The following is a 27,410-nucleotide window of genomic DNA, read 5'->3' on the forward strand; positions in this document are numbered from 1 at the left end:
TAAACAATCCACTGCAAAATTATTTTCAAAATAAACAGGTTGTGTATTTACCTCTCCATTGGTTTTGAAAGATCCTGCCGAGATTCGGCTTCTCGCAAAAGTGACCGAACAGCTTCCTTCTGTTGAGGTAAATATTGATTAACCAATTGTTCAAGATATTTCAATCCCGGCAGTAACACGCCAGAAACACACTGATTACTCAGTGGACAATAAACCAAGACAGAATATGCTTCGACCAAAGCACTAATGAGATCGATCTTGCGGCCTTGTTGCAACGCTGATGAAGTTATCCCCATTAATTGGGTAGCTATAACTATACAGAATTAAAGACTTTAATTTCACGTGTTAAATATTAAAAATGCAAATTTTTATAAAAACTTACCATCTTCTATATAATTTTGAGGACAATTAGGGGCAATAAATGCTAATGTTGAAACCAGTGGGAGTGCTAAAGTAGGCGGAACACCTTGAGGTTCTTTAGCAATGGTTTCTAAAGTTAAACGTGCTTTATCACGCATCTCTCTCACTTTACATTCCGTTATTAAACGACCGAGAGAAGGAATTGCAGCAGATCGAACAGTTCTAGAAGTATGTTAACTATGACAAATGTTCATATTGCTTCAAAATAGATAATTGACTTAATTAATTTAATTAAATGGTTTTATTATTATTATTTTAGTATTAAATAGTTAATTTGAAATAAACGAAATATTTACAAAGATATCTTACATATCAGGATCATTAACGAGCGTAACAATTGCAGGAACTACCTTAGCACTTGCTAACCGATCGGAAACGTGAGCTATTACACAACCAAATAATGTTGCGGTTGCACATCTTACAATGGGTCTTTGGTGCACTACCCCTATAAAAAAAAAAGCATGGAAGACAAAACTTGATTACTAAATTTCTAATTAAAAAAACAACAAAATTCTATCAAAACTATTTGATAAAACTAACCATCCCATAAACCACTAAGGACGTATTCTTGCATATGTTCCTGAGTACATAACATAATGATTCCGATCTGTAAACTAGTAATACTGGTGCCACTCATAGATAAAGCAACAAGGAACTGTTTTAAAGACTTAGAAACATCTATACCGTTTAAAGTGGACAATATAATTAAATATGTTGGGATTAACGTCAAACTCATATTTTTTTTATCTGTTGCAAGAGTCGTTAATTGTTGCTCAAGTTCAGTTACTTCGGATACGACTATCGGTTGGATCTAAAAGATAGAAGGTTGTTAATTATGTCCGTGATATAATATAATAATCAAACTTCATTAAAATATCAAATTTACCCGCGTTTGCGTGATATATCGCCCAAAACCCAAACATAAAGAATGAATATATGTTAAAAGAGCATTTAAAATGGTCTCCTGTGTACTTTCAACAGATTTTACCATTTCCAAAATGTCCAATACTCTGAAAGTGTCAATTGTAAGTATATGAAAGTATCGATTGAGAACTTAAAGGAAAAATATCAAGTACAGTGAGTTTGTAAACCACTCTAATTCTCCCCATGAATCATTCTCCCACGTATTTGCAAAAAACGTATTTAGAAGAGATCCTATATCTACATCTCCATTATAAAATAGCTTTGGATTAACGATATTGGAATGACACAAATTCAGGAACACATCAGCTGCATAATAAAACATATGTAAAATTTTAAATGTCACAATTATTTAAATATTTTCTATACGCAAATATACGATATACTCACGTAAATCGGATGGTGTTCCATGCTCAATATAAGATCTAACAGAATCAGTATCTGCAATGCAAATAACCATATGTGGAAGTAAATACTGTAATACCGCGATTGATGATACTATTCTTCCTTCATCAACATGATCTTTATTAGGCGAATGTTGAGAATACCCAGACTTTAAATGACTTTTTACTTTAGATATTATACGTGGTAATAAATGTGTTTGTAATCTTTTAAGACAGAGTGCCCACTGGGCTAAAATTGGTAAAAGCAAAGAGGATGCAACGTCAACGACGATAGATGACGTGTCATGAAGTGCCGTTAATGCTAATTCTTCACACTGTAAAAATAAATATCATCGATATGATACATTTAAATCTCTATCAAACGTTAAGTAACTTCTCTTTTTATATCGCACCTGAAAATATTTATCAGGATCATCCATTAAAGCTATCAACAGTGCAAGACTTCTCACTACACTAGCTCTAACTGTTGGATCTTTATCTTCAAGTAACATTTGCTGAAGCATGGAGAGCATTAAAGAATTTCTTATCCCAACTGACATGTATGGAGCTAATACAGAACAGCACTCAACAGCTAACAACCTTTTCTCAGGATACTTATGCTGACTTTGTTCCCAACAAATGGTCAATATTTCTTCACCTTCCATTGGTTCATCTTCAAGTTTAGCCATAGCAACGAAACCTAGTATTAAAAGGAATAAATAAAAAGACATTTCTACTTAAAATGATTATATCATCAGTGATAATTTGCATTAATAACTAACCAGCTAAAATTAATTGCCTTTCATCTTCTTGTGGCCTTTTCTTTAGATTGAATAACATTTGTAATAATTTTTCCCTTTCTGTAGAGTCATTATGAAGTCGAATTGCACTTAACATTAATGGTATTACCTCTTCACGTTTATTTAAGATAACATTCGGTACGATGCGAGGTAACGTTTGTGCTAAAATATGAACGAGAGTATCGCGCGTAACTCCATTTTTGAAAACTTCTTCTGCTGCCGATATTACAGAACTTGGAACATTTACTAAACAATGTGATATTACTTCCATTTTAAATTTCAATGGTAAATGTCTGAAAAATACTTATTTTTTATAAAATATTTCTATATATTAAAAAAATATGCACGTTATTGAGAAAAAATACAATACCTAGATGGCGGATTTGGAAGGATGGATGATCCTTCAGTAACGTCCACCCTAGGCAATTGAATTCTAGTCCATTCTTTATCTCCAGGATCTGTTTCACCAAGACTAACAACAACAGAAACGCTATCGTCTTCCTCGGCTTCTTGAGTCACTGTCGACGTATCACGAGCTGGAGTTTCAAGGAGTTCAAACTTATCTGGAGTAGTAGAATTCGAATTTATCGTTTGTATCGTTCCGCTGCTACCTTGCTACATAGAAAATACATCTATAATAGGAATCTAGAAAATAAATCTTTTTAATATTTTTGTACACGAATTTAGTTTATACCTTAATTGGATTTTGAGATAGATTTTCTGAAGTGGCAATAAATTGTTGCAAGTCCAACCTTTCTTGTTCTAATAATGCAGTCTGTTGTTTAAGTTCTTCTACTTTTTTTACCTGTTAATGATGCTATTTTTTAACAAATCATCCATACAGCACATCATACCAGAAGGTAAAGTTTCTCATAAATACGATCTACAAACCATTTCTTTGAACTCATCCTTCTCTGCTTCTGTTTCTGGTTCTAATTCACAGAAATCAGTTTGCACACCAACACTTACAGAAGGTAATTTATCATATCCATTTGCCTTCATATATTCCCTATATATTTGTAATAATTCTGCTGGTTTTGGGATATTCAACCCTACATCTTGCCAATCTTCAAAATCTTGATTTCCATTTTCATCACTAAATGTAATTGATGTTAATTTGTAAGAACTTGCTAACAGGTATTCATTAACAAGAAAATTTATAGCTCTTTGTTCATGAGGTTTTATGGGTGTTCCAGTAACAAGATGCTTATCAGAGCATTTGTCAGGTGTAGTCCCTTCTGACTCTAAAATATTAAAATAAATATCAGTTTTTATGTCATAACTGATGTTATGAAATTGTAATAGTCAAACTGAAAGAAACCTGTTACTACAGTGAGATTTGCACGAAGAGCAGAAATACTTTCCCTGGCCTTTCTTAATTCAAATTCTAGAATTGCTACTCTCTCATCAACACCTGCACCATCTTCTGAGTATCTGGTCATATCAAGTGAGTCTAAAGTAGCCTGACTAGAGGACCTAGCTAATAAATTAAAATTCAGATATTGTATTACTCTTGCAATATTTTACGAAATTAAATACACAATTTACTTGAAAAAGTGAAATATGCACACAAATATAGATACATATGAACAAATAAGCAAGCTTTAATATTTAACCATAATTTTCTTTATATTTTTAATTAATCTTTTTGTAACATAAAAATGAAGAATTATTACAATATAAATACAATGACAAAAATTTATTTTAATATTAAATTTTTGTATTGACTTCTATTAATTTCTTATTTATTTTGATTATTTACAAATTTGTATAAGAAAAATAAATAACTCCTGTAATATATATTTTATACATACGCATAGGAGTATATGGTTCTGGCTTAATACTTTGACTCTCAAAATGATTGGGGTTTGAAAAAAATTCTCTTAAAATAGGTAATTCTTTTCCAGCTTCGCATAGTTCTGCGTGTAATTCCAAGGCCGTTAATAAAAGCTTTTCATTTAAAAGCTTGATAGCAATTTCTTCGTATGATATCGTTGGTTTTACAGTCGCACACCCTAAAATAATAAGTAAAAATCCAATATTATGACATTCTCACGACAAGAATGTCACATTATTAAAAATTAATATAGGATAATTTGTTTGCCCTAACGTTTGCCCGATGACGTGTATATATTCTGTGGTACCAGTGACACAATTTATATTCGTTAAAAGCACGTTTTTATTTCAAATTGTGATTTTGTATAATACGCAAATATTATTTAAAAAATAGAAAGTGTAAACTTTTTTTCATAAAATTAAGCTACTAAAAAATATTTATTACCTTTACTGTCTGTAGACAGAGGATCTCTAACCTCTTGTGTAGCACCAGCCATAGCTTTCACTTTGTTCGAACGTTAAGAGAGAATGACATGTCCATCTAGGTTGATGAATAAAATAGTAACCTACTCAAGCGCGTGCCATGCTTTCATTAATTTGATTAAGTATATTAATAGAAATCACTTGACTCTACGCAACACAGCAGAGCATTTAAGATGACAACAAAGCCATGTTACCCTCCGTGATGTCAGTTAGTAAACTAGCGCCTTTGAACTGGCAACTATGAACACGTGAATTCTTAAAAGATCTCTCGCAATAATGTATTTAACTATTTGTATATCAGATTAACATAAATTTATGCGACTAATACTACATTATAAAATTCAATTATGTCAAATTGTTGAAGGATCGAAATAATGCATAATTAACTCCTCTTAATAAGTAAGATTAAATTTCCGTTCTTTTTGTAAGCATTTTGTATAATATTATAAAACGAGACAAAACTTAAACCTCTAGTTTTTAAAAAATATTTAAATAATTTATAAAGGTTCTAGTTCCATGGTACACTGAATAACACATAAAAGGTATAAATTCTTCAACATACACATGTACTTCAAAAACATAGTTCTTTATCTTTCTCAGTACAAGTTTGAAGCAATTTGAATATCAATAATTTCTTAGAAAAATTACAAATAAAATATAATTATAAGGAAATAAATGTGTATAAAATTAATACTTAAGCAGAACAAGTATTACAGATATAAGTGTTTTTGTATTATGTTACACTTAAAAGTCTAAACGATCCTGTGGCTTGCTGCACATGGAAAAACCTAACAAAGAATAGGGTCTGAAGTGTACCGAACTACGCTTTAATTTATTACAAAGTCACATTTATTAGTTCAGCTCAGCTATCTCAGCATCATCAGTAATACGAACCTGTTGTTCTATATACAATCTACCTTCTGCGCGTCTTTTTTCAAATAATAATTTTTAATAAGTAATAATAGTAGTAATAACGTGTCTCAAATTTTTTCGAAATATTTTTCAATTTTTTTTCTTTTTTGCTTTCGCCTCGTTGATATTTTTATAAGTGTGCTGAAAAATCGGTATAAATGTAACTACTAAAGGAGTAATATTTTACCGTAATAATCATCGTAGCTTAGAGAAAACTCGGAAGGACTGTAACACCGCTTTATGTTATCCTATATTACTATTGCAACATTATTAAAGTTGGTTCGTTTAGATATATGGTCATCGAAAACCATTTAGAAACAAGATTGGCCGAACGGTCCATTCTAAGTAACTAATACGAAATTATTAACATTTTATTCCTACAATTCGTTCAAGCACCATTGGCTGTTAAATATATGAGCGATTGAACAAATTGGATTTGATTACGTCTATAATTATTACTTCGTTCTTGTTTTACTATCACTGATAGATACTACTTTGTAAATGTCGATAATGAACTTTGATCGACCCTAGATGCTAATATTAATTCTTACAACTAGATCACTACCGTCGATATCATCAACGATGAGTTTTTTTTCGTTAGTCTTGCCGTGTTTCTTGGTGTTGGTAGCTACGACACTTGATTCGTATTGATATTTTATTTTCTTAAACTTCTATTTATCTTCTATCATCACGTCATATAATTAACAACTAGTTTTAATTCGAACAATGATTTTTTTCGTTATATACCAATATATTCAACTGTCTCAGCAACCAACGGTAAAGTCAAAAACAGCATAAAATTCATATAAAGTATTACAGGTCTTCCAGAATTTTTCTAAGTTATAATTATTTTATTATATTTTTTCTAACCAGAAACCGCCATCTCCAGTTTGGGATCAAGAGACACAAGGCGGTGTAGTACTTTTTTTTTGATTGATATCAATCTAAATCTAGTATTTGGACGAAGTGCGAGGATGGGTCGTGCGTGCTTTTGCTTTCTAAATCGAGCGTGCAAATCTCATAAAATCGTTTTACTTCATTTAGCCACAGATAGCTTACTTTCGTATTTTCTTCGCCAGTTAATAATTTATCTTCGTTAATTCATTTGATACATGTGTACTAGTCTTGAAAAAAAAAAAAGGAAAAAAAGAAACAAAAATACGAATGTCGCAATTATGTATATGAATGTGTTCATGTTTGTGTGTGCACATATCAACATGTGTGTGAACGATGATTGGAATTTGTAGAGCAGCCCTGAGAAAGAGCGATTGACGCGCGTGGAAATAACGTGTAGGTGAATTAAGGCATGTTGCCTGTGTGAATTTGATCTGTATGAGAATGAACGTTTCATTGAACATGTGAATTTGGGAATTACTTATTATTTACTTTTTTTTTCTTTACGTTTACTTTAACCTCAAGTCTTAAGGGCTGTGTGACGCGAATCTGCACACCCGTGCCTCGAATTTGTATACAAATGACAACCTTCAACACTAAATATCGATACTTCTGTAAAGAAATAATATCCGATCAATGACAAATTACAGTTCCAGTAAGATAAATATATATTTTTTTAATAAATATACTGAACTTACCGTCAGGCAACTCGTATAGTTTTCTAGGAAGAGAGGCAAAGTAAGAATGCCTTAACGCTTCTTCAGCTCCAATCCGTTGATCCGGATTTAACTGCAGAAGCGACGATGCCATACTATCACCTTCGGCAATATCATAGAGTCTAGGAAATGAAAGACCCAATTTTCGTGGAGGATAGAATCCCAGTCTATGTGGTTTATATCCTGGCAGGTGTGTGACACCAGGCCAAGTTTCTTCAGTAGGAGTACCCAATACTTTGAATATTTTATCAAGTTGGTCGTACGTACAGCGTACACCTGGGAATGTTGGTTCACCAGTCAACATCTCCATAAATATGCAACCTACTCCCCACATATCAAGCGAGGTAGAATACTCTGTGGAACCCAAAAGAACATCAGGTGGCCTGTACCATAATGTCACAACTTCATGTGAGTACGTATGTGACGGTACAGATTTAGCTCTCGCTAAACCAAAATCTGCTAGTTTAAGTTCTCCTATTTCACTGATTAACAAGTTTTGCGGCTTCACGTCTCTATGTAATACTCTCCTAAATTAACATACGATAAATTAGTTATTAATATTAAACTCGAAAATCTTAAATTTATATGTACGCGTGCCTTTACCTGCGGTGACAATACGCCAATCCTCTTAATAATTGAAATAAGAATAGTTTAACATTTCGTGGATCTAGACCACCATTACCGCTTCCATACCTCTCCATATATTGCGATAGATCAGTATGAACATATTCAAAAACAAAAGTAAGAGTCTCGCGCGTATGAATTATATCGTGTAAAGTAACGATATTGCTATGCTTCAATTCTTTAAGAAGGCTTGCCTCGCGGATGGCAGTAAATGGAGCACCTTCTTCCTCTTGTAGTCTAATTTCTTTAAGTGCCACCATTTGATTTGTAAGATGACTGTAGCCTTTGAACACTGTGGCATACGATCCTTCCCCTAATTGTTCCAGTTTTATATAAGCTTCGGATTTACCGAAAGGAGAATCTCCCTGCGAATATAAGCATAAACACTTGTTAACACTAAAATGTTGAAAGAATATAAGTAAATTGAGTCTAGCATTACCCCAAATGCTGAAAATCTCTTGGTTCTTCTAGGAGGTGGATCTGGCCCAAGGAAGACCTCTGACTTGGGTCGTGGTGGACGTCGAGGTCTTAAGATTACTCTCGCTTCTTCACGTATATCCTCGTCGAGAAGCTTGGAATCACTAGAAACGGAAAGCTGCCGATGCACTCTCTCATGGTCGCCCACACCTGTCCATTCTATGACATCCAATTTCGTCCTTAAAACTTTCTTTAAAATAACAGCAATAGGAATCCACGTAGAATCATAATCCCTCAATATTTTATTAATACATAAAAATTTTAGTGTATGTGCAATACATATTTAGTAAACAATACATTATAATGGGTCAATTTAATCATACTACTGGTTTCTATTAACTACTAAAGTAACAAATATTTACCACAGATATCAAACCCCGATGTAAATGTTTTTCATAACAGTTATCTATTTAACATGTTATGACTTCAAAAAAAAGATGGTATGTAGCTTCCTGATAAGTGCCAATGTGCACTATAAAAACTTAGTTTGATAAATAGAGTTATTCGTTAAACTATTTATAGTCATACCATATATTATAACAAATATAATACTTTCTTTTATAATAAATAAATTTTGCACTTACCATAACGACGATCCTTATCTGCAGGTATATTGCCGTTTGGTTCTAAACGGTCTAGGAACTCCTCGGAATAGCCATTATATGGCAGTTGACCCCTGTTTGCAGCATCATCAGCCTCTTCTTTTGATATTGCTAAAATAGACAAATCAATAATTAATATTTATTAATATCAATAATTTTTTAATCAATAATTTTGATAAACTAATATTAAAAACATTTTTTATCAATCTTTACTATACAATTCAATATAAGAAATAGATAAAGTAAAAAATGTAAATAAAGATCAGAGTAGCAATTACTTAATTAACTTGGAAGTACATGCGATAAGCAATATTATTTTACAATACAAAACTAATACCAATGATAATGAAATTATATTTGTGGAACCTTTTAAGTGTCTAAATGGACATTAATTCTTTTATGACCTATCTTTATATAATGAAAAAGTACTATATTTAAGTAATAGGTATTAAACTCTTCTTAACTTTTTATTTTATAAGGTATTTTACATAATATATCGATGTTGTGTAACATTAGATAATTTTGATTATACTTACAAAGTCTTCCAAAGCTGTGGCTAAGCCTTTTTTTCAGTTTTTGTACTCTGCTAAGAGCACCTCCTTTCTTCTCCCGCATTGTCACAGACCCTGTGCATAATAAGCGCAATCTTTAGCAACTGTAAATCAAAACAAAGATATATAAATTCAGACATTGGCGTACTATAATATATAACCAAGAAACTCAGAATAATTCAAACATTATGGACTATTACATGTGTGATGACATCATGCAGTGTGCAATGCCAGTGTTCCTCAATCTTATGATTAATAGTGGCAGGGATGTGTAAGATATATTTGTCTTGGATAAAGTGCTATATATATATGACAATATTATCAATGAACACTTCTTTCAGAAAGAAGAATATATCTTGTTTATATAGATAACAATATTTTTTCTTCTGTTAAATAAAGTAAAGATTACCACCATGTAACAGTATGTTCGTTGAAACAATGAAATAGTAGAGCAGAAGAGTTTATAACTGCTTCTACAAATACAAACGACATTCTTTCTTAATTTATGTACCATATAAGTATGTATGCTCAATTCGAAAAGATAATAGCACCAGTTGTTCAACTGCATTGACAAAGTTATTCTATTGAAGAAAATTCATATCTAATTAAATTCATGAATTAATACATAACATGAACAATTGTTAGCAGATTATGATATTGAAACAATAATATGCTAATACATAATGATAATGAGAATTTGAAAGTGATCATACATTTTTTCAAATATAAGATAAGTTTTTCTTTAAAAACCTATAGTTTATATCTTAAAAGCAAATAACTTATAGCTCTATAAACATGAATTCCATTTTTAGGAAGCAACAAATAATTAGATGTTTGATAAATATATGCATACATAAATACATGATGTGTATGGTTATATGTATCTCATGTATAACGTATATACACCGTACAATGTACATACATGCGTATACGCACATGTGTTGTTACTACAGGTCAATGAACTAAAGAAAGTTTAGTTATAACGTGTGAAATAACGATAGATAAATTACGTTGATAATCTTTAGAGTGACTACTGACTCCACATCTCATTTCACGGTGTTCCGCATGCTTCCCCGTACACAAAAGCACTTTTCTCCATTCACGCATCTGTCGCGGTTCTACGAGTAACGTTTTCGCGGCAATGGAAATGCACTACAATATCCAGAGCACTCGAGGTGACGATGCACAACTTTGATACAATATCACATCTGATAAACTCGTCTACGCAACCGAAGTTCGATAAAAAGCTTCGCCAAGAATGTACATGATTCGTTTCTCTCTTCGAAATACATACTGTCCGCCCCCACCCCTCTCGTTAGTAAACGACACGCTCTCCTTGCCTCTCTCTTTGCTGCACTCTCTTCGCCTGTCACTTTGTCTCTCTTTGTCGGACCAATGTCCGCCCTCATAATCGCGCAACTTTTGACACTCTGTCCGACACTACTCGATTGTGTTTTACCAAGTCCACATGTGTAAACCAGAGAGACAATTCAATTTGCAATGAAACACGAACAGAGGGTAAAAACGGAAAGCGGTACACGAGCGTCGAGGACACGGTCTAAGGCTGCGGAAAAATGAAAAAGGGGGGGGGGGCAGCCGGGGGAATTAGTTCTGTGATAGTCGGATCTCGCGGGCGTCAACTTACCCTCTTTGCTCTTGGAGGCGGTGGAGCCCTTGTCTTGACAGTACATGATTACTCATTCGCTCGAACGCACGAAACACATCACATATGGGCGGTGACGCACAGTGTGTGTGTATATGTGAGAAGCTATGTTTCGTGGTGTTCTTCTCGGGCAGGTCAGGTCCGGCGAGTACCTCCTTCACCTTTCCCGTATCTTGTACATCGGTGGCAGGGTACGATACTTTCCTAATGAACTGATCGCCATGAAAAACACACCACCGTCTTCCCGTTCACCGCTTAAAGATCTCGCGCCGTGCGCTCTCGCCGTGCTATGCGCTCTGCCGATATTATCCCCGGTTAGACCTCGCTGAACGTTTACACGTTCTCGATTCAGTGAAATATCTCAAATATCTTTTGCAACCGGGTTTCTCTATCGCGACTTCCTGGATATATGGCGGGTGCTCGCGCACGCCACCACTACCTCGAATAACTCATCCGCGAGAACAAACTTCTCCCACGAAGTTCTCTATTCCCATAGCCCCACTACTGCCTCGCGCCACAGACAAAAGTCTGAAACTGGCCGATCTACGTTGGCCTGGGTATATACAACATGCAACCAGAATGGCTACTCAATAAGATTTTCATACGTGTTCGTTTACACCCATCTGGATTTCATTATCGTACTCTTTTGGTGCTGCAGTTACATTGTATATATTTCATTGCATTGTGTAATCCTTTTAATTAATAATATGTATATGAGTCTTAAAGTGAGTTTTTATATTTATTTTGCAAAATAAATAAAGTCATCAATTACATATTGTCAGTTTTCATGTTACGAGCAATATCAAATATCAATATTTGTTTTTATTTGCCATATTGTTGACAAACTATTCTTAAAACACGATTACATACTCGGCTAGTTTAAAATCTACTTTTCATTACTGTAAAATATATCTAAACAAGTTCCTAGTATAATATTCCTTTCTGTATATTATATAATCATAGGCAAGCGTTAACCGTTTATTCTAGCTGTACCTAAATTATGCAACTTATATCTTTTTCTAATTCAATTCACTTCAAGTACGAACGCGCGTGTACAGTTAATTAAACAATTTTACAAAATATTTACATTTAAGTCAAGTAAAAAGTGAAACAACGACTTGTTTTCAATGAAAATAGGAAAATTATAATATTAAGGAATTAAAAATTAATATAGTTGGAATAAAACAGTAATACTGAAATTTTTAGTGCGAGTATAGGATATGGATTAAAATCAAAATTTGCGCGTTTATGTCCATGGCGACATCAGAGCACGTGATTTGTTTTTTTTAACAGTTATAGTTCCATTTTTATTCGCATCTTTGTGTATAGCATGCATATTGCGCATGCGTCTGCGATGGTTTGAGGCGTTGCGTGTTAGTGCATACTTTCGCGTTGTGAGTCGGCAAAAAGGAAAAGCTCAAAACGGGTTTTAAGACATTTCGATATTTAAGGATTTTTCGAATCGCGGTTCAACATCGAGCGATGTCAAGTGTAGAAAAAAAGCCATTTCGTCGGCTGCCCACAGATGTTCAGCCTTACCACTATAATATCGTTTTGTCACCGAATCTGAAAACTTTTGTTTTCGACGGCAAGGAGGATGTGCACATTGACGTAAGCTCAGTCAATCTAGATCACTCATTGGCATATTAATTATTCACGTGGCTCCTAGTAAATTTGTAATTTGAATGATAGAACAAAAAATGTTGACCATATGGCAAACATAACCACAAAATTTATACGCTATATGTAAAACAAATTCTAATATAACCTTGAATGACAGTAAATTTGAAGGCATTTTTCTTATCTTGCTTTATCTGTCCTTAAAATTCTGAAAATGTGTATGATTACTAAAAGTAGAACATGATAAGATAGTCATATGAAAGATATTTGATTTGATGTTTTATGCCAAGATGTTAAATGTTACGTTCTTTTAATTTTATTGTCACTTTATTAATTATGATTTTTTAATATTTGCAGGTCAAATCGTCTACAGACACTATCGTTTTAAATTCATTGGACATTGATATAAAGAGCGTAATTTTTAATGATAATGATGGAAAAGTTATTCCAACAAAACAAATTGAAGTTTGCTCACCCGAAGAAACAGCCACTTTGGTATTTGAAGAAAAATTACCAATGGGTAGAAGTGGATACTTGAGTTTGGAATTTGTTGGGGAAATTAATGATAAAATGAAGGGTTTCTATAGAAGCAAATACATTGGGTACTACAATTTGTATAGAATTATAATAATATGATTCTATCAAATATTTATTTTATTATAAGAGTTATACATTTTTTTTTTTTTATCATTTATTATAAGAATTTAACATTTTGTAGACAAAATAAGTACTATGCTGTAACTTATTTATGTCCTACATCAGCTCGTAGACTTTTTCCCTGTTGGGATGAACCATCATTAAAAGCTACTTTTACTATACAACTTGTGCTTCCTCGTGATATGTCACTTGTTGGTTTATCAAATATGGTAAGCAATGATTGGCATTTTTAAAATAACAAGGATCTTTTATGTGTTTGCAGGACCAATGGAACTGTTGAACATGCAGCTGTAACTCAATTCGAGCCAACAGATGCTAGACGTTGCTTCCCATGCTGGGATGAACCAGCACACAAAGCCACGTTTGATATTACTCTAAATGTACCGTCAGGTCTTACAGCACTTTCCAATATGGTAAGCAGCGCCTAGCACATGTGGTTTTATTTATTTTTTCTTTTGTTTTCTTTTTTAAATAAACATTAATATTATTAAACATATACATAATTTTAGAAGAAATATTTATTTATTTGTTTTAGCCTATTAAAAGCAAGGTAACGAATGAATCGGTCGAGACTTTAGTATTTGAAAGGACACCAATCATGTCGACATATTTAGTAGCAGTGGTAGTTGGTGAATTCGATTACATAGAAGACAAATCGAGCGATGGTGTACTAGTACGCGTGTACACCCCGAAATCGAAGAAAGAACAAGGACAGTTCGCGTTGGAAGTAGCGACAAAAGTACTGCCATATTATAAAACCTACTTTGGAATTGCTTATCCACTCCCAAAAATTGATCTTATCGCGATTGCTGATTTCTCATCCGGAGCTATGGAAAATTGGGGTTTAGTTACATATCGAGAAACTTGTCTTCTAGTAGATCCACAAAACACGTCCGCCGTGCGGAAACAGTGGATCGCTTTAGTCGTAGCACACGAACTGGCGCATCAATGGTTTGGAAATCTCGTAACCATGGAATGGTGGACGCATTTATGGTTAAACGAAGGATACGCTTCGTTTGTGGAATTCTTATGCGTTGCCCATCTGTTTCCCGAATACGATATTTGGACTCAATTTGTGACAGACACGTACATCAGAGCATTAGAGCTTGACGCTTTAAAGAATAGTCATCCGATCGAGGTACCAGTCGGTCACCCTTCTGAAATCGATGAGATTTTTGATGACATTTCTTACAATAAAGGGGCATGTGTTATTCGAATGTTGCATTCCTACATTGGAGACGACGATTTTCGAAAAGGTATGAATCTCTACTTGAAAAAGCACAGCTACGCCAATGCAGAAACTGGAGATCTTTGGGACGCTCTGGAGGAAGCCAGCAATAAGGACGTACGCAGCGTGATGTCCACTTGGACCGAGCAGCAAGGATTCCCTGTTGTCAGAGTTCAACATCGTCAAGAAGGCAGTGATCGAATTCTGTCTCTGTCTCAGGAAAGATTCCTAGCTGATGGTTCCGTGGATACCGGAAACAGTTTGTGGATCATACCAATTAGCATAAGTACGTCGAAGAATCCAGAGGAGTGTGTACTTAAGGCTTTGTTCGACGAGAAGACGAAAGAGTTTAAAGTCAAAAACGTTCCTGAAGATCACTGGGTAAAGATCAACCCTGGAACAATCGGTTTCTACAGGACTCACTATAGCCCAGAAGCATTGTCTCTCTTGTTACCGGCTGTCAAAGATCACGCGTTACCTCCCTTAGATAGACTGGGTCTATTGGACGATTTATTTGCTATGGTACAAGCTGGTCATGCTTCTACTGTAGAAGTACTTCAACTTATGCAAGCGTTTCAACATGAAGACAATTTCACTGTATGGTCTAGTATAGTCAATAGCCTAGGAAAAATCGGAGTTCTCGTGTCTCACTTGGATTTTGAGGATTCGTTCAAAGCGTTTGGACGTAACTTGATGCGCGACATCACCAACAAACTAGGCTGGGATCCTAAACCTAATGAATGTCATCTGGACACCCTTCTACGATCCCTTGTTTTAGGTCGTATGGCAGCATTGAACGACGAGGATACTATACAAGAAGCGAAAAAGAGATTTGAGTTGCACGTTTCTGGCATCACGCTACTCGCTGCCGATTTACGCAGCCCTGTTTACAGGGCTGTACTCTCTGTTGGCGATGCCGACACTTATGAAACCATGCTGAGGCTTTATCGAGAGGCAGATTTGCACGAAGAGAAAGACAGAATATTGAGAGCGCTAGGTGCGATCAAAGATGAAACCTTGTTGGCAAAGGTTCTAGATTTCGCTATGAGCGACGAAGTTAGAGCTCAGGACACAGTGTTTGCTATCATGTCGGTGGCAATGACTTACAAAGGCCGCGTGATGGCTTGGGACTTTTTCAAGGAAAATTGGAAGACCCTGCTCGATCGATACGGTGGCGGTTTCTTGATTTCGAGATTGGTGAAATTCACTACGGAGAATTTCGTTACCGAGGAACGAGCCAAAGATGTCGAGGAATTCTTCAAGAACCACCCGACACCGGGAACCGAAAGAACGGTCCAACAGAGCGCTGAATCCATCAGATTGAACGCGGCATGGCTTGCCAGGGATAAAGACTCTATCAAGGAATACTTGATCACTCATGTTTAGTAGTACCATGAGTTATTTATCTTGAGTTCTTGTCCTTACCTTGTTACAATTTCTCGTACAATAGGAAATCTAAAGGGCTACAGTATGCCATCCTGCGAACGTATTAAAAATAAAACACGAGTTGCTTCGAGTCAATTTAGAGAAAAAGAGAAGATTACAAGGATTCTCTTGTAACACACGACATCGTAGAATTCGCCTTTACAGACATACATATACACACGCATACACACAGACGGGTACACATATACAACAGTTGCTTCAAAGGAACCTCGACTGCGTGCATAGTTGCTCGTTGTTTCGTTGCAAATTTCGTTGCAATTCTTTCAAACGAATGTACAAGAGTTACGAGAAGATATTACAGTCCGTACTACCGAACTTTATCGAATGACGACGGCATTTTTTAAATTGCTGCATTATATTCTTTGGCATTTACTTTCCCAGTTTTATGATTCACGTACGATGTAAGTTCTTTCCCCGATAAGCATGATGTCTCAAAACCGCGCACTAGTGTTTACCACTTTTATAATATGAGTAAAATGAGTGAATCAAGATGAATAAAAAGAAAGAAAACAAGCGTGTAGCTGCAGAAACTCATTTATATCACGTACTATAATCGAGAAAATTGAAATAAATACTTCTACGCTTGTATCTTTACGACTACGTATTCAATTAGCTTTCTCCGTTCTTAATATTTAACAGTATTAAAAATTTCATTTGATCGACCATATTCACATTTTATTGATCATCAAATTTATAACAACCAGAATCCACCCCTCAAGCCTCCAACCTATGAAACTCTCCGCCTCCTCGGTATCTCGTGATTGAAGCACGCGTGGGCGAGCAGAAGTCATATCGGTCACTTAAGCGTCGTTACACGCTCGCAAGGTGACGGTTGCGGAGTACGAGTTCGCTCCTTATCCCCAGCATTGATCAGCTCTTTTAACCCGCGTAGGAGGGTTGTGCTGCCGTGAGTCAGCTTCCACTTTCGTTTATTAGCGCGTACACACGCGTATATCCAGCCTGGTGGTTTGCGTCGACTAGTCGTTCGCCACCCTCTTTATCTCTCTCTTTCTATCTCCCTACGGTGCTTCTTCCCCATCTCACCGTATGAATACGAAGCAAACTCGAGTGGCCGAAGGGATGAGAGAGCTAGCCGGGCCGGGGGCACACGCGCTCGGACGGAATCAGTTCCCGTGGGTATTCCGTGGTCTCGAGGTTCCCAGGAGCGCGCACGCGACCCGGGACAGGGGACACACGATCAATACGGGAACTTAGCGAACTCCTACAACGATACATCGTGCGACCACTACCAGCCCTGTCCTCTCCTTGCCTCGACGAGGACGACCATCCGAAGGGCCGCCTCCTCCTCGCACGTGTGCACGGATTATTACGTACACGTGTGTCCATTTAAGTCAGCCCACCCCGCGCGTGTTCCACGGGACGCTCGCGGATTTATCGTTGAAAGCGATGCAGCGACCTAACGAGAAGAAATTGCCGATGGGGATCGTTACGGGTTGAGCTCGATTGTCGGGAACAGTCCCTTTTTCGAGGTAATGTCCTCGGAACACCTTATTCGCCAACAACTTCGTTGGCTTTTCCATTGCGTCTCGTCGACCAAGGAAACCTTTATTGGACCATTCTATTTCTTGTAATAGGCACCTGTGCTGGCAGGAACGAACGCGCGGGATATATCACCTATTCGAATCGTTTTATCGATGATTAAGACTTTATACTCGAACGCCTTGGGCAATTTAGCGTGATGTATGCGTTGGGCCGAGGGTGAAAGGATTATGGTATCAGATGGATCTCCCGGATTGGAGATCGGGTAGAAGGGCTGGCGTAATCGCTAGAAGTTTTTAGGGTAAAACTTGGAGGAGAATGGCAAAAGTAAGGTATATATGAATTTATTGGCGATATTTTACGAAAAGGCTGCGTGCTTTGGAACATTATATTTATGAAGAAGGAAATATATTGTCAAGTTATATTTTTACCTTTAGTATCCTTCGAAAGGCTGAGATTTTCTGTTGGATAACAACTTACATAAATACACGACTCTTCTCTTATTTCTTCTCAGCGTTGCGCACAGTGGCGAGCATAAAAATAGAAACAGTCCTAATTTTGTTTGTAATTATTAGTCGAAATAAAGACAAACGTTGTTCTACATTATAAGAAAAAAGACATTTCACGATATAATTAGTTGAAATTACAAGTTGCATTTTCCTCTTTATACGCTTTTTACAGCTTAAACGATATTTTTTATCCTTTTTTTTTTGTTAATCAACTAATCTGTTAAGGGGAGGGATCATCGTCGATGAGAAAACAGTATACACAAAAGTAATCGTATGGACACAGTTTGTATTTTATTTCGCGCGCGAGCGAGCATAACCAACTCGCACATCAAATATACTTACACTTTACAGCCTTTCAGTCTTCGCAAATATACAATAATTACGGAGAAAATTTCTAAATTATAATATGAAAAGCAATAACAATGATAATCATGTAATAATAATATAATATAATAATAATAATAATATAGAATCGACCGTTGCGATTAATGTAATAATTCATAATACAAATAAATTCGCTTTATTATCTACAAGGGGGAGTTCAAAATAATACATGCTCTGATCAACGCGATGATAAACATTTCTCTTCCACGCGAAAACTACGAAAGAAAAGGAAAGGCGATCCATTCACGACTGGTTGCGGACGAGGGGGTGGTACTTACAATTAAAACGCAGGTGATCAATTCGATTTCGATCTTCGTCGATCCTTAAATATACATTCGTTCCTCTAAAACGAACATTTATAGAAAAATTTCCTAGATTTCGAACTAAACTATCGGAATTTCTTGTCGAAACGAATAGTTGCAATATTATAAAATCAATCGACGCGAAGAAACGATCTTTCTATATGTTACAATTCGGAACTACGAAACAAAGTAACAAGAGAATGATAAAAAAAAAAAAAGATCAACGCGATCGTCGTTCGCGATATCGAGAAACGAGACACGTGTAACACAGTTCGGATTAGGAGAGGATTATAAGAATCGGAGAAGGGAGGTCGGAAGGCGGAGAGAGTTTGGTGGATCAAAAAAGAAGTGAATCGATTAAAAGATGAGAAAAGGGGTCTCGTGCGAGGAATGCGGTGAGTTCTATGTACAAGTATTTACATCTTTACTCGAAGAAAGAAGTTAAGATCGGCCGTAATCGGCCCGCTTCGTCGTCCTTCTTTCACGTCGTCTTCGTTCTTCTCTTCAGGCGCCGCGCCGCCTCGAGACGTCGAGCGCATCCCTATTCGATGTCCTCGCTCTTTTCTCGAAACGCTCGACAAAATCCCGTTCTTCTCCCGAATACCTGAACATCAGGATACCTTTCATCCCTGTTTCCCTTCTGGACCTTCGAAATCTTCAAGAAATCTCTATACAGTCGAAGACGAGCACAAAACATGGTTGTAGCAACGTTCTTCCGGCGAAACGCTACCACAATGAGCCGAGTTCTCGATTCAACTCCCCGAAGATGACTCGAACAATCCCGCGACGTCGAAACACGGAGGTCAAGCCGTCAGCCCACGAGGACAAGAAGCTCGCAGCGACCTGAACCTCACTGGAGCTCGTTCGCCGATACAGGTCACCGTTCCGCGACCATTCCGGTGATCGTGGATGTTGACGATGTTGTCGTCGTCGTTGGGACGGTCGTCGGGGCATTCAACAACGGTTGCAACGGTTGCCTCGGTGTCGTTTTCGCTACGGTGGATTCGTGATGAACGTTCGTTTCCTCCAGAGTCGTCTGAAGATCGCAGATGTACTCGATCACCCTCTGGATAACCTCGAGCTTGGATAACTTCCGTTTCCTCGGCATGTCAGGCACCAGGGATCTCAGCTTCGTTAGGTAAGCGGCCACTTCTTCTGCTTCCAGGTCACGACGAGTTCCGTTGATGCCCAGGCTGCTGTGCAGAACACCTCGACTTGGCGGTACTCTGCCGCCCACTGGGCTTACCACCATCGCCTTCATGTCGTACGCGTATATGCGTGTTTCTTACTTCTGGTCGATTTTCAGTCGACGCGAGAGTTCGCTCGCTAAACGGCACACAGTCAGCAGTTAAGCGGCGAAAAAGATGTGGGTCGTCGATTAATTCGATCGGGCAGCACACTTTCCGAAATATACGGCTGCTTATCTGCCGGACGCCAGTGCACGCACCCCGTGTATTTATCGATCGAACCAACCCACCAAAGTAAGCGCACGAGATAGCGGTAGAGACTCGCGCGATCTTGGTCTTTCGTTCTTCTTTCTAATTCCGTCCACTTTTGTATGCCGCTCCTTTTTCCTTTCGGTGAAGTTTGACGATTTACAACACCAACGTCACACACTATTTCTATGGCTGTCTGTGTTATCGCAAGATAGTTACACTCGCGTTGAACATCGCCTTGATCGAACTGTTTGTTAATTCGAGAAGAGAAATTTTCTGATGACTATTCCGAACGCAACGAGTGCGCAAGAAAAGAGCGTGCAGCGTACTCCTTGTAACGTACACGTTACGCTCGACGGATCGAAATCAACTGGCCTCCGCCCCTCACCTGCGCGCTTATATAGCTTTCCCCCACCCGGTACCGTTCTACCCGCGACGCCTCCACTATCCATACGGCGCAATCGCTGCCCGAATAAAATAGCGTTGGATTCGAATCGCTCACGAAACGAATTGTTATCTGACCTATTTATATATGCACTTTTGGTAAATATTTATGCATAGGTAATTTCTTTTTTTTTTTCTTTCTCTTTCTTTTCGATTGACTGAAAAAAATGGCCGCTATTTGTGATCGGAGATAATGTAATCGACGATAATCTTGTTTGCACTGTACTCGATTGCGCGGGCTATTTGCCGGTACATGTGAACCGAGCGTCGATTTCTTTAGAAAAATTATTTTACTGCGAAGTATAAAGTGGTATTCGTGTCACATCGGTCTTTGTTCTTAATGCTGGCTAGATTGGTTTATTAAAGAAGAATGTTGATATTTATTTATATTTGAAGATTCTTTTACCTAATTTTTCCTTTTTTCTTTTTGTTTCAGACTTTAGATCTTGTAATTGTCGCCATCTATCTTGGTACGTAGTTTAATAAAAAGGGATATACATATTGGCAGGATATCGCGTAGGTAGTTCGTTTCATAAATTTAATTTATTCGTCAATGTACAGCTACAAATACGGTAGTTATTAAACAACCGATGGAAACAATTGCTACTATTCAAAGCAAACATTCGGCTTCCTTAATCAGTACGGAAATACCAAAATAGCAACGTATAAAATGTGTCACATGATATATCATTTTCTATTAATATATTCTTTCCACGGGTTAATTTCCTGCGGTATGATCGCATACGTATTATGTAGCCCAAAGTCATACAAACTACCTAAGAACTTCAACCGTACTTCCTTACCCATACCAGGTGTACACAACTTCTATATAACCCAAAATCCTGTACCACGGCCGAACACCATATTGTACGTACAAACACGTTCCCAAACCATCGATCTCGTCATTCTTCCAAACGACGTTCTGTTACCCCCTATAAGGCATCCCTTATATTCCATTCACAAGCTGTAGCCAGCAGCTAACCGAAGAAGCAGTGAAAAAGGACGAGGCGAGACAAACAGGAGAAAAGAGGGAAGAAAATCCGACAGAAGCGGACGGGTACACGTATCGTGAGCCGAGGCGACGAATAATTCGCGGAAAGGCACGAGCAGGAACGCCGCCAGGAATTCCTGCTGGACGCCTGCTCGCTATCTCCGTCACCTCCTCCCCGGTCATGGAGCTTGTTCCAGCGAAAATCGTTCGGCTCGAAGCCAACCGTAGTCGGGGGTGTTTGACGACCATGGGACCAGAGGCGTCGGCGGGACAAGCCGGGCGTGGAAGAGAAGGGCGACGCCGCTAAAGCTAAAGCTGCCCACGACGAGAGGGACACTGGTGGCGGCGGCGCTTGAGGGGAGGGGGCAAAGGCATAGCGGTGTGGCGGCGGGGTAGGAGGGGGTGCGCGCTAAGGGTTCTAGGCGCGGGTGGAGGGGTGGGAGAGCTGCGCGGCTGTACGCGGTCGCGGGGAGGGGGGAAGGGGAGACACGACCATTGTTGAACGTCCGGCGGCGCCAGCCACTAGCCATCACGGCTACCACCACCATCATCGACTCGCGTCGTCTCACTACCACCATCATCGACGACAACCACCGTCCTCTCATGCATGCTCATGGTTCACGAGCTCTCGCGGCACCGTGCACCGCCAACCTGTACACCATGATTCCGGCTACGGTTTTCTATATATGTACGCGCGTGTATAGCATATCTATATATACGTGCACGCATATATGTATACATGCGCGAGGTGCCCAGCGCCGAGACTCTTTCGCCTTCTCGACTTTGCGTGCTAGCGCGTATACATACGACTCCACGCTCTCGTGGTCTTCCTCCGATCGCCGGTTCGTCGATCTCGCTCTCGCTCCTCGTGACTCTCTGGTTACTTCGGCGTCTCGTTACCGGTCGCCGGGACAAGAACCCATCCGTTGTCCGGCGCTACGGACACACAGTGAGCGGAGTCCTTTATTATGCGCTACGTTTCGGATACGAGTCCCACGAGACGTCTCGGTGAAATTGCGTTGGAGGAGGAGGCGAGGGAGATCTCTGATTCGTAGGGTGAGTCGGTACTGATTGCACGAACGCGGCGGTGAGGATACGAGGAAGGTTCCTATATGATATACAGAGAATGGATATATGACACGAGGAACGTTGATGTTAGAACTTCGAATGTATCTATTTTTGTTTTTCCTCGGGTTCCCTTCTTTGGCACCTTTATGTACTAATATGTCACGGTGTCGTATCTTTTTTTGAATATGACAGGTATAAAACTTTTGTAAAAATGATTATTTCGCTGTAGCTGCTCTGATGTTACTTTACCATGCATGGGATTTTAAATGAAGCAGCCTCGAATATCATTTCATCCCCACAAAATTACGTACATACAGCGTGAACTTGTTGTTTATTTCCTGTATCTTTTAATATATTCAACTTCGGTAAGGAATTCAATAAGAAGTAATTCGTTAATCGTTATGGTAGCTAAAAAAAACTCAAGGAAAAATGCTGACAAGGTTCTAGTGTCAGAATATATACGAAGCTTATGAATATATATCAAGCTTAGGTACGTTTGCACTTGAGTGTAATTCGCTGTGGGCCAGCTTGCCTCATGGTTATGTTTATGAACGTAGCGAATGTCCGTGCAAAGTTCACGGCGGCGGTGAAGAACCGAAAGAACCCGGGGTTGAACATAATACAAAATGTAGAGCAAAGTTCACATCTGCTACTGTGTATTTTAGAACTCGTTTACATAGTAGAGGTGTTTGTAGAATTTCAACGAACTAGGTATACTTCTGACTTTTTCGTACACTCGAATCATTATCGATTAAGAACGTCGAAAAAGATGAAAATTTCTAGAATTTCGGAAACGTTTTTAACATTTCTCAATAGAGATGAACGATATTTACGTTAAAATCAAGCAGATAAAACATTTTTACGTTTACGTTCGATCGTCGAGCGAAAATGATGCACGAGTATGACACATCGCGATGAAATTTGTCAAGCACAGTTACACTCGAATACTCACGTACCTATTAAACATTCAAAATCTCCTATCTTTAAAACAAATTTATATACAAAATCTTATTCGTGTTTACATCTCATTTTCTCGCATAAATCGCTTTCTCATCGAAGCTAGCAGTTACGAAGCATCTCGCGTAACAAGCACGCGTAACATTCTCCTATAGAAAGAAAATTAAAACTCTGCAGATAGAAGATAACGTTATCTAGTATCGGAAAAGGATGAGATCTTCGTGAGAAAGCTGCTTCGTGGTAAAGCTGTTTTTTCATCGATGTCTAACGAGGAAGAAGATTGAATATCTTCGCGAGCAAACTTTGTCGAATGTTGGACGAACAGGTAAAAAGAAAAAAATAGAAAAGTAGAATTTCTAAGAACGAGAAAGAAGAAAATATACTGCTGTAGCGGATAAAATAAGTTTATGCCGAGGAGAAACACGCGGCGAGAGTATAAAGCGGAGAACGCTGAGAGAGATGCGAGTGTGATAATCGGAAATGCAAAGCGTAACGGAGCGCGCCTCATTGCGCGTGAAATCTCGTCGTGATAAAGATTTTAGATACCACGGAATAGTTGGCCGAGTTGGAAGCCGCGATTTTCCATTCGGCTAAAAGCGAAGGCGTGAGTCGAGTCGATCGAGAGGAAGAATATGGGAGTTAACGGTAAACGTGGAAGAAATACGTAATTCGCGAGCTTTTGCTAATCGAGGAGCTGCAGACGACGACGCGCGCCGGATGTTCCGTTTAGCTGTCGGTGGAGCGCGAGACGAGCAAAAAAGAATAACGAGGAGAAATAGAAAATGATGTGGTAATAAGAATTGTGGATGTAATTAAAGCGCTAAGTAGCATGTAAGACGCCGTGACGTTCTGACATGTTAACGCGATGGAATGGCAAGATAAAGGCACTTCAAGTCCTAGGTAAATATTTTTAACATAAAATGATGGGTTTCGTTTCTCTCTTTCTGCGATTAGTAAGAACGTATGGGTGTTTTTGCAAGATTGAAGTTGATTTTCTTTGAAGTCGAAACGTATTAATGTACTTACTTCGTGTTCAACATACCATTTTGATTATAATTATTTATGTATGTATATATAGTATACTTGTACGCACATCAGTTCTATTGTATTATAAGTAACAGCTAGTGTGGAAATATCGTTACATATAAACCTTCTATTTTTATAAAGCGACGTTAAATAAAAAATTAATATTTTTACCATATCCTTAGGCGAAGTTAAAGTTAAATCAGACTGTTGAATATCATCCAACTTTTCGCTGTTCTTTCAGATAGATACCGAAGACTTCATATAGATTATGTGTATAATGACTTTTTATTTCGATGCCAAATCATAATACTTCAGCTGCTGTCAGCGCACAGCTATAATCAAAGTCATTATTACTCCATCAAACAAATCTTACAAAAAATTATTCCAATTTATAGCAGCTTTTTGTATCACGGGGAAAAAGCTATTAATAAATCATATTTTATCTAATCGACATAAATCAATCATCACCCTTTCTCGACCAGATACCATCAACGATTTTGCGTAAGTTAATCTGCATACGAGCGGTGAACTAAAACCATGGAATTTTCGATGCTTATCTTTGTCCTTTTGCAATAACGCGAAACAATAACGCATAACTTGACAATGCAGTAATCCACCTTCTAACATAGTTGGTGCGTACGTACGATTATCGAGCAATGACGATCGCGTATAATAATCAGTGTCGTTAGTTCGACGAACGTGAACGATATCTCGATGAAGAGATCGTTGGTGTTTGTCGATGCAGAGTCAACGCTAACCGGCACGAAGATTCCATGGAAAATTACAGGGAATAAAATCGAACGAAACGCCCGTGAGACTCGGGCACTTGCGCGGTTACATACCTGAGCAACCGGATCTCATTGACTTCTTGACCTTCGAGTTTAAGAAATGGAGTTCCCTTGACCTGGGAATAAATAAACTGACGAAACCGCTGCCCGGCAGTATCATTTTAGCCCAAGTGTATTTATACTTTTCCCCGGTATCGTGGCTCTATTACGCGTAAGCAAAGTATTAAGTGGTACCCGGTAATTGAAACTGGATACCGTGCACGCTGTTCCTTTATCTGTCATTACGGGATCGCGAGTCGGAGAACACCAGTTACCGGTAACGACCGCGAGCACCCGCTTTTAACCTCGTTTAATTTCGTTAATTAATTGTTACAATCGATCGCCTTCGGCGTCTCTATTTAAGCTTCCGTTTCTCGTTACACGTGTACCGAGCGAAAAACCGCGTTTACGTATATAGTCGCCGGGGTTATCTGGATATGTTACGAGCTTAATTAGCATGAGAAACGTAGCTTCGCATTAAGTTCCAAGGGAGATAAGTAAATTACTATATTCGAACGCTTTCTAACGAGTCGAATAGTCACGGATGAAAGAAACGTCGACTGGAAACGTTTCGTTCGGCCAGTGTATCATTACTTAACTGGAATTATTTTACTTACTTGCTGTTTATTTGACTTGAAGTATCTTTTTCAATTTCTATCCTCGTTTTTTGCTAGTCAAGATGGTTAACTCCAAGCTGCGTGTGATCAAGAATGCAGCTTGAAACCATTTTACTAATTTGCAGCTATTATCTTACTTCGCTTGAAATATCCTTTCAAGTTTCTCGAAGCTAATATTCTTCCAACTATTCTTTGTCTCGAAGGAACAATAACTGTTATCTTCGTGTTTTTTTTCTTTCGCGATCTCTCTCAATGCCATCTACAGTATCCATTTTCCATTAGAAATCCACCTGAAGCCAGGTGGCTCGAATTCGATAAAATTATATATCAAATAACTGAATGAACTATTAACGCAAACTTGAAATGATTCGGGAGCTGGAACGAGATTATACTCTCGATTTATATGTTACGACATCGACCGCTTGCTCGATCGTTAATTACCCTCGGAAACGTTCAGTTTCCACTGAAATTCACGAGATAATTATTCCCGTGTTCCTATTTTCAGCTCGTGGGTCTCACTTATACGCGTCGTTTCGCTGGACACGTTTTTGGATCGTCGTTTAGTTTAGACGATCAGCCAATCTACACTCTCAACTGAGCAGTTTTCTACGAGAAAAAAAAAGCTCAATGTCCGCCGTTAGAAACCGGAATAGTAACGCGTTACGTGGAAATTCTACGGAATACTAACGCGAGTCGAGGAAATCACTCGAATGCCGGACACGTAGCTCGTCTCACGAGCACCGGATCTTCATTGACTCTGGATAGCTCGAGTGTCATTCGAAATTAACCCCGGCGGACAGGGTAACATACTTGTTACGTAACTGGTCGATTGAGAATATAGATGTACTAAAACGTACTATGTAACCAAAAGTGTAAAATTACTTATCCAGTTGTTTTCTTCTAGTCTTAAGCCTCTAAAAATTTCTAAAGAGTCGCATGGCTTTACATTAACTTTTACATAAAGATTTTGTATTGTACATTTGCTGTTTCTCGAGGCGCGTGAGGCTTTAAACGCCAATTGTAGGAAGCTTAAAGTTGGATGTTACATCTTTTCAGAAAACGGTATACATGAGAACACGCTCCGATATTTGGTTCATAAAGTAAAGATCTTATGTT

The 27,410-nt window shown here is 38.0% G+C and overlaps 4 protein-coding genes across 16 annotated transcripts in view; 1 reads left to right on the forward strand and 3 right to left on the reverse strand.

Annotated features, from left to right (window-relative positions):
* The window catches only part of LOC126867886 (RAB11-binding protein RELCH homolog), a 7,119-nt gene extending 1,840 nt beyond the window's left edge, over positions 1-5,279 (reverse strand). The window contains exons 1-15 of one of the 2 annotated variants that reach the window (XM_050622946.1): positions 4,806-5,279; positions 4,339-4,539; positions 3,846-4,004; positions 3,416-3,768; positions 3,219-3,329; positions 2,895-3,139; positions 2,507-2,817; positions 2,138-2,424; positions 1,732-2,059; positions 1,497-1,650; positions 1,307-1,430; positions 961-1,231; positions 730-865; positions 383-582; positions 52-313 (exon numbers count right to left, since the gene is read on the reverse strand). In XM_050622946.1, the coding sequence (XP_050478903.1) occupies positions 52-313; positions 383-582; positions 730-865; positions 961-1,231; positions 1,307-1,430; positions 1,497-1,650; positions 1,732-2,059; positions 2,138-2,424; positions 2,507-2,817; positions 2,895-3,139; positions 3,219-3,329; positions 3,416-3,768; positions 3,846-4,004; positions 4,339-4,539; positions 4,806-4,857 (3,194 nt within the window). In that variant the 5' untranslated portion in view covers positions 4,858-5,279. Of the gene's footprint in view, positions 1-51; positions 314-382; positions 583-729; positions 866-960; positions 1,232-1,306; positions 1,431-1,496; positions 1,651-1,731; positions 2,060-2,137; positions 2,425-2,506; positions 2,818-2,894; positions 3,140-3,218; positions 3,330-3,415; positions 3,769-3,845; positions 4,005-4,338; positions 4,540-4,805 lie in introns of those variants that run through there. The other variant, XM_050622956.1, reaches the window with a different exon arrangement.
* Positions 5,280-5,410: 131 nt separating this feature from the next.
* Positions 5,411-27,410, reverse strand: part of LOC126867931 (cyclin-dependent kinase 14) — a 78,887-nt gene continuing 56,887 nt past the window's right edge. For 2 of the 11 annotated variants that reach the window (XM_050623048.1, XM_050623070.1), the window contains exons 3-8: positions 9,605-9,723; positions 9,051-9,179; positions 8,429-8,625; positions 7,969-8,354; positions 7,348-7,892; positions 5,411-7,261 (exon numbers count right to left, since the gene is read on the reverse strand). In XM_050623048.1, the coding sequence (XP_050479005.1) occupies positions 7,170-7,261; positions 7,348-7,892; positions 7,969-8,354; positions 8,429-8,625; positions 9,051-9,179; positions 9,605-9,683 (1,428 nt within the window). In that variant the 5' untranslated portion in view covers positions 9,684-9,723 and the 3' untranslated portion in view covers positions 5,411-7,169. Of the gene's footprint in view, positions 7,262-7,347; positions 7,893-7,968; positions 8,355-8,428; positions 8,657-9,050; positions 9,180-9,604; positions 9,724-9,767; positions 9,787-10,629; positions 11,178-11,264; positions 11,822-27,410 lie in introns of those variants that run through there. The other 9 variants (XM_050623041.1, XM_050623047.1, XM_050623046.1 and 6 more) reach the window with 9 other exon arrangements.
* Positions 12,262-16,827, forward strand: LOC126867892 (puromycin-sensitive aminopeptidase). 2 transcript variants are annotated; one of them, XM_050622978.1, is made up of 4 exons: positions 12,262-12,893; positions 13,260-13,504; positions 13,621-13,768; positions 14,095-16,827. In XM_050622978.1, exons 1-4 carry the CDS (start codon positions 12,765-12,767, stop codon positions 16,171-16,173), a joined length of 2,601 nt encoding a protein of 866 aa, XP_050478935.1. In that variant the 5' UTR covers positions 12,262-12,764; the 3' UTR covers positions 16,174-16,827. The 2 variants fall into 2 exon arrangements, with proteins under 2 accessions (XP_050478935.1, XP_050478927.1); XM_050622970.1 differs by lacking the exon at positions 13,621-13,768 and adding an exon at positions 13,822-13,972 and having other exon boundaries at positions 12,267-12,893.
* LOC126868021 (DNA-binding protein inhibitor ID-2) lies at positions 18,509-20,750 on the reverse strand. The gene has a single exon (XM_050623161.1). It carries the CDS (start codon positions 20,187-20,189, stop codon positions 19,806-19,808), a length of 384 nt encoding a protein of 127 aa, XP_050479118.1. The 5' UTR covers positions 20,190-20,750; the 3' UTR covers positions 18,509-19,805.

Source organism: Bombus huntii, chromosome 1 (assembly GCF_024542735.1).
Source record: "Bombus huntii isolate Logan2020A chromosome 1, iyBomHunt1.1, whole genome shotgun sequence".
Taxonomy (NCBI): domain Eukaryota; kingdom Metazoa; phylum Arthropoda; class Insecta; order Hymenoptera; family Apidae; genus Bombus; species Bombus huntii.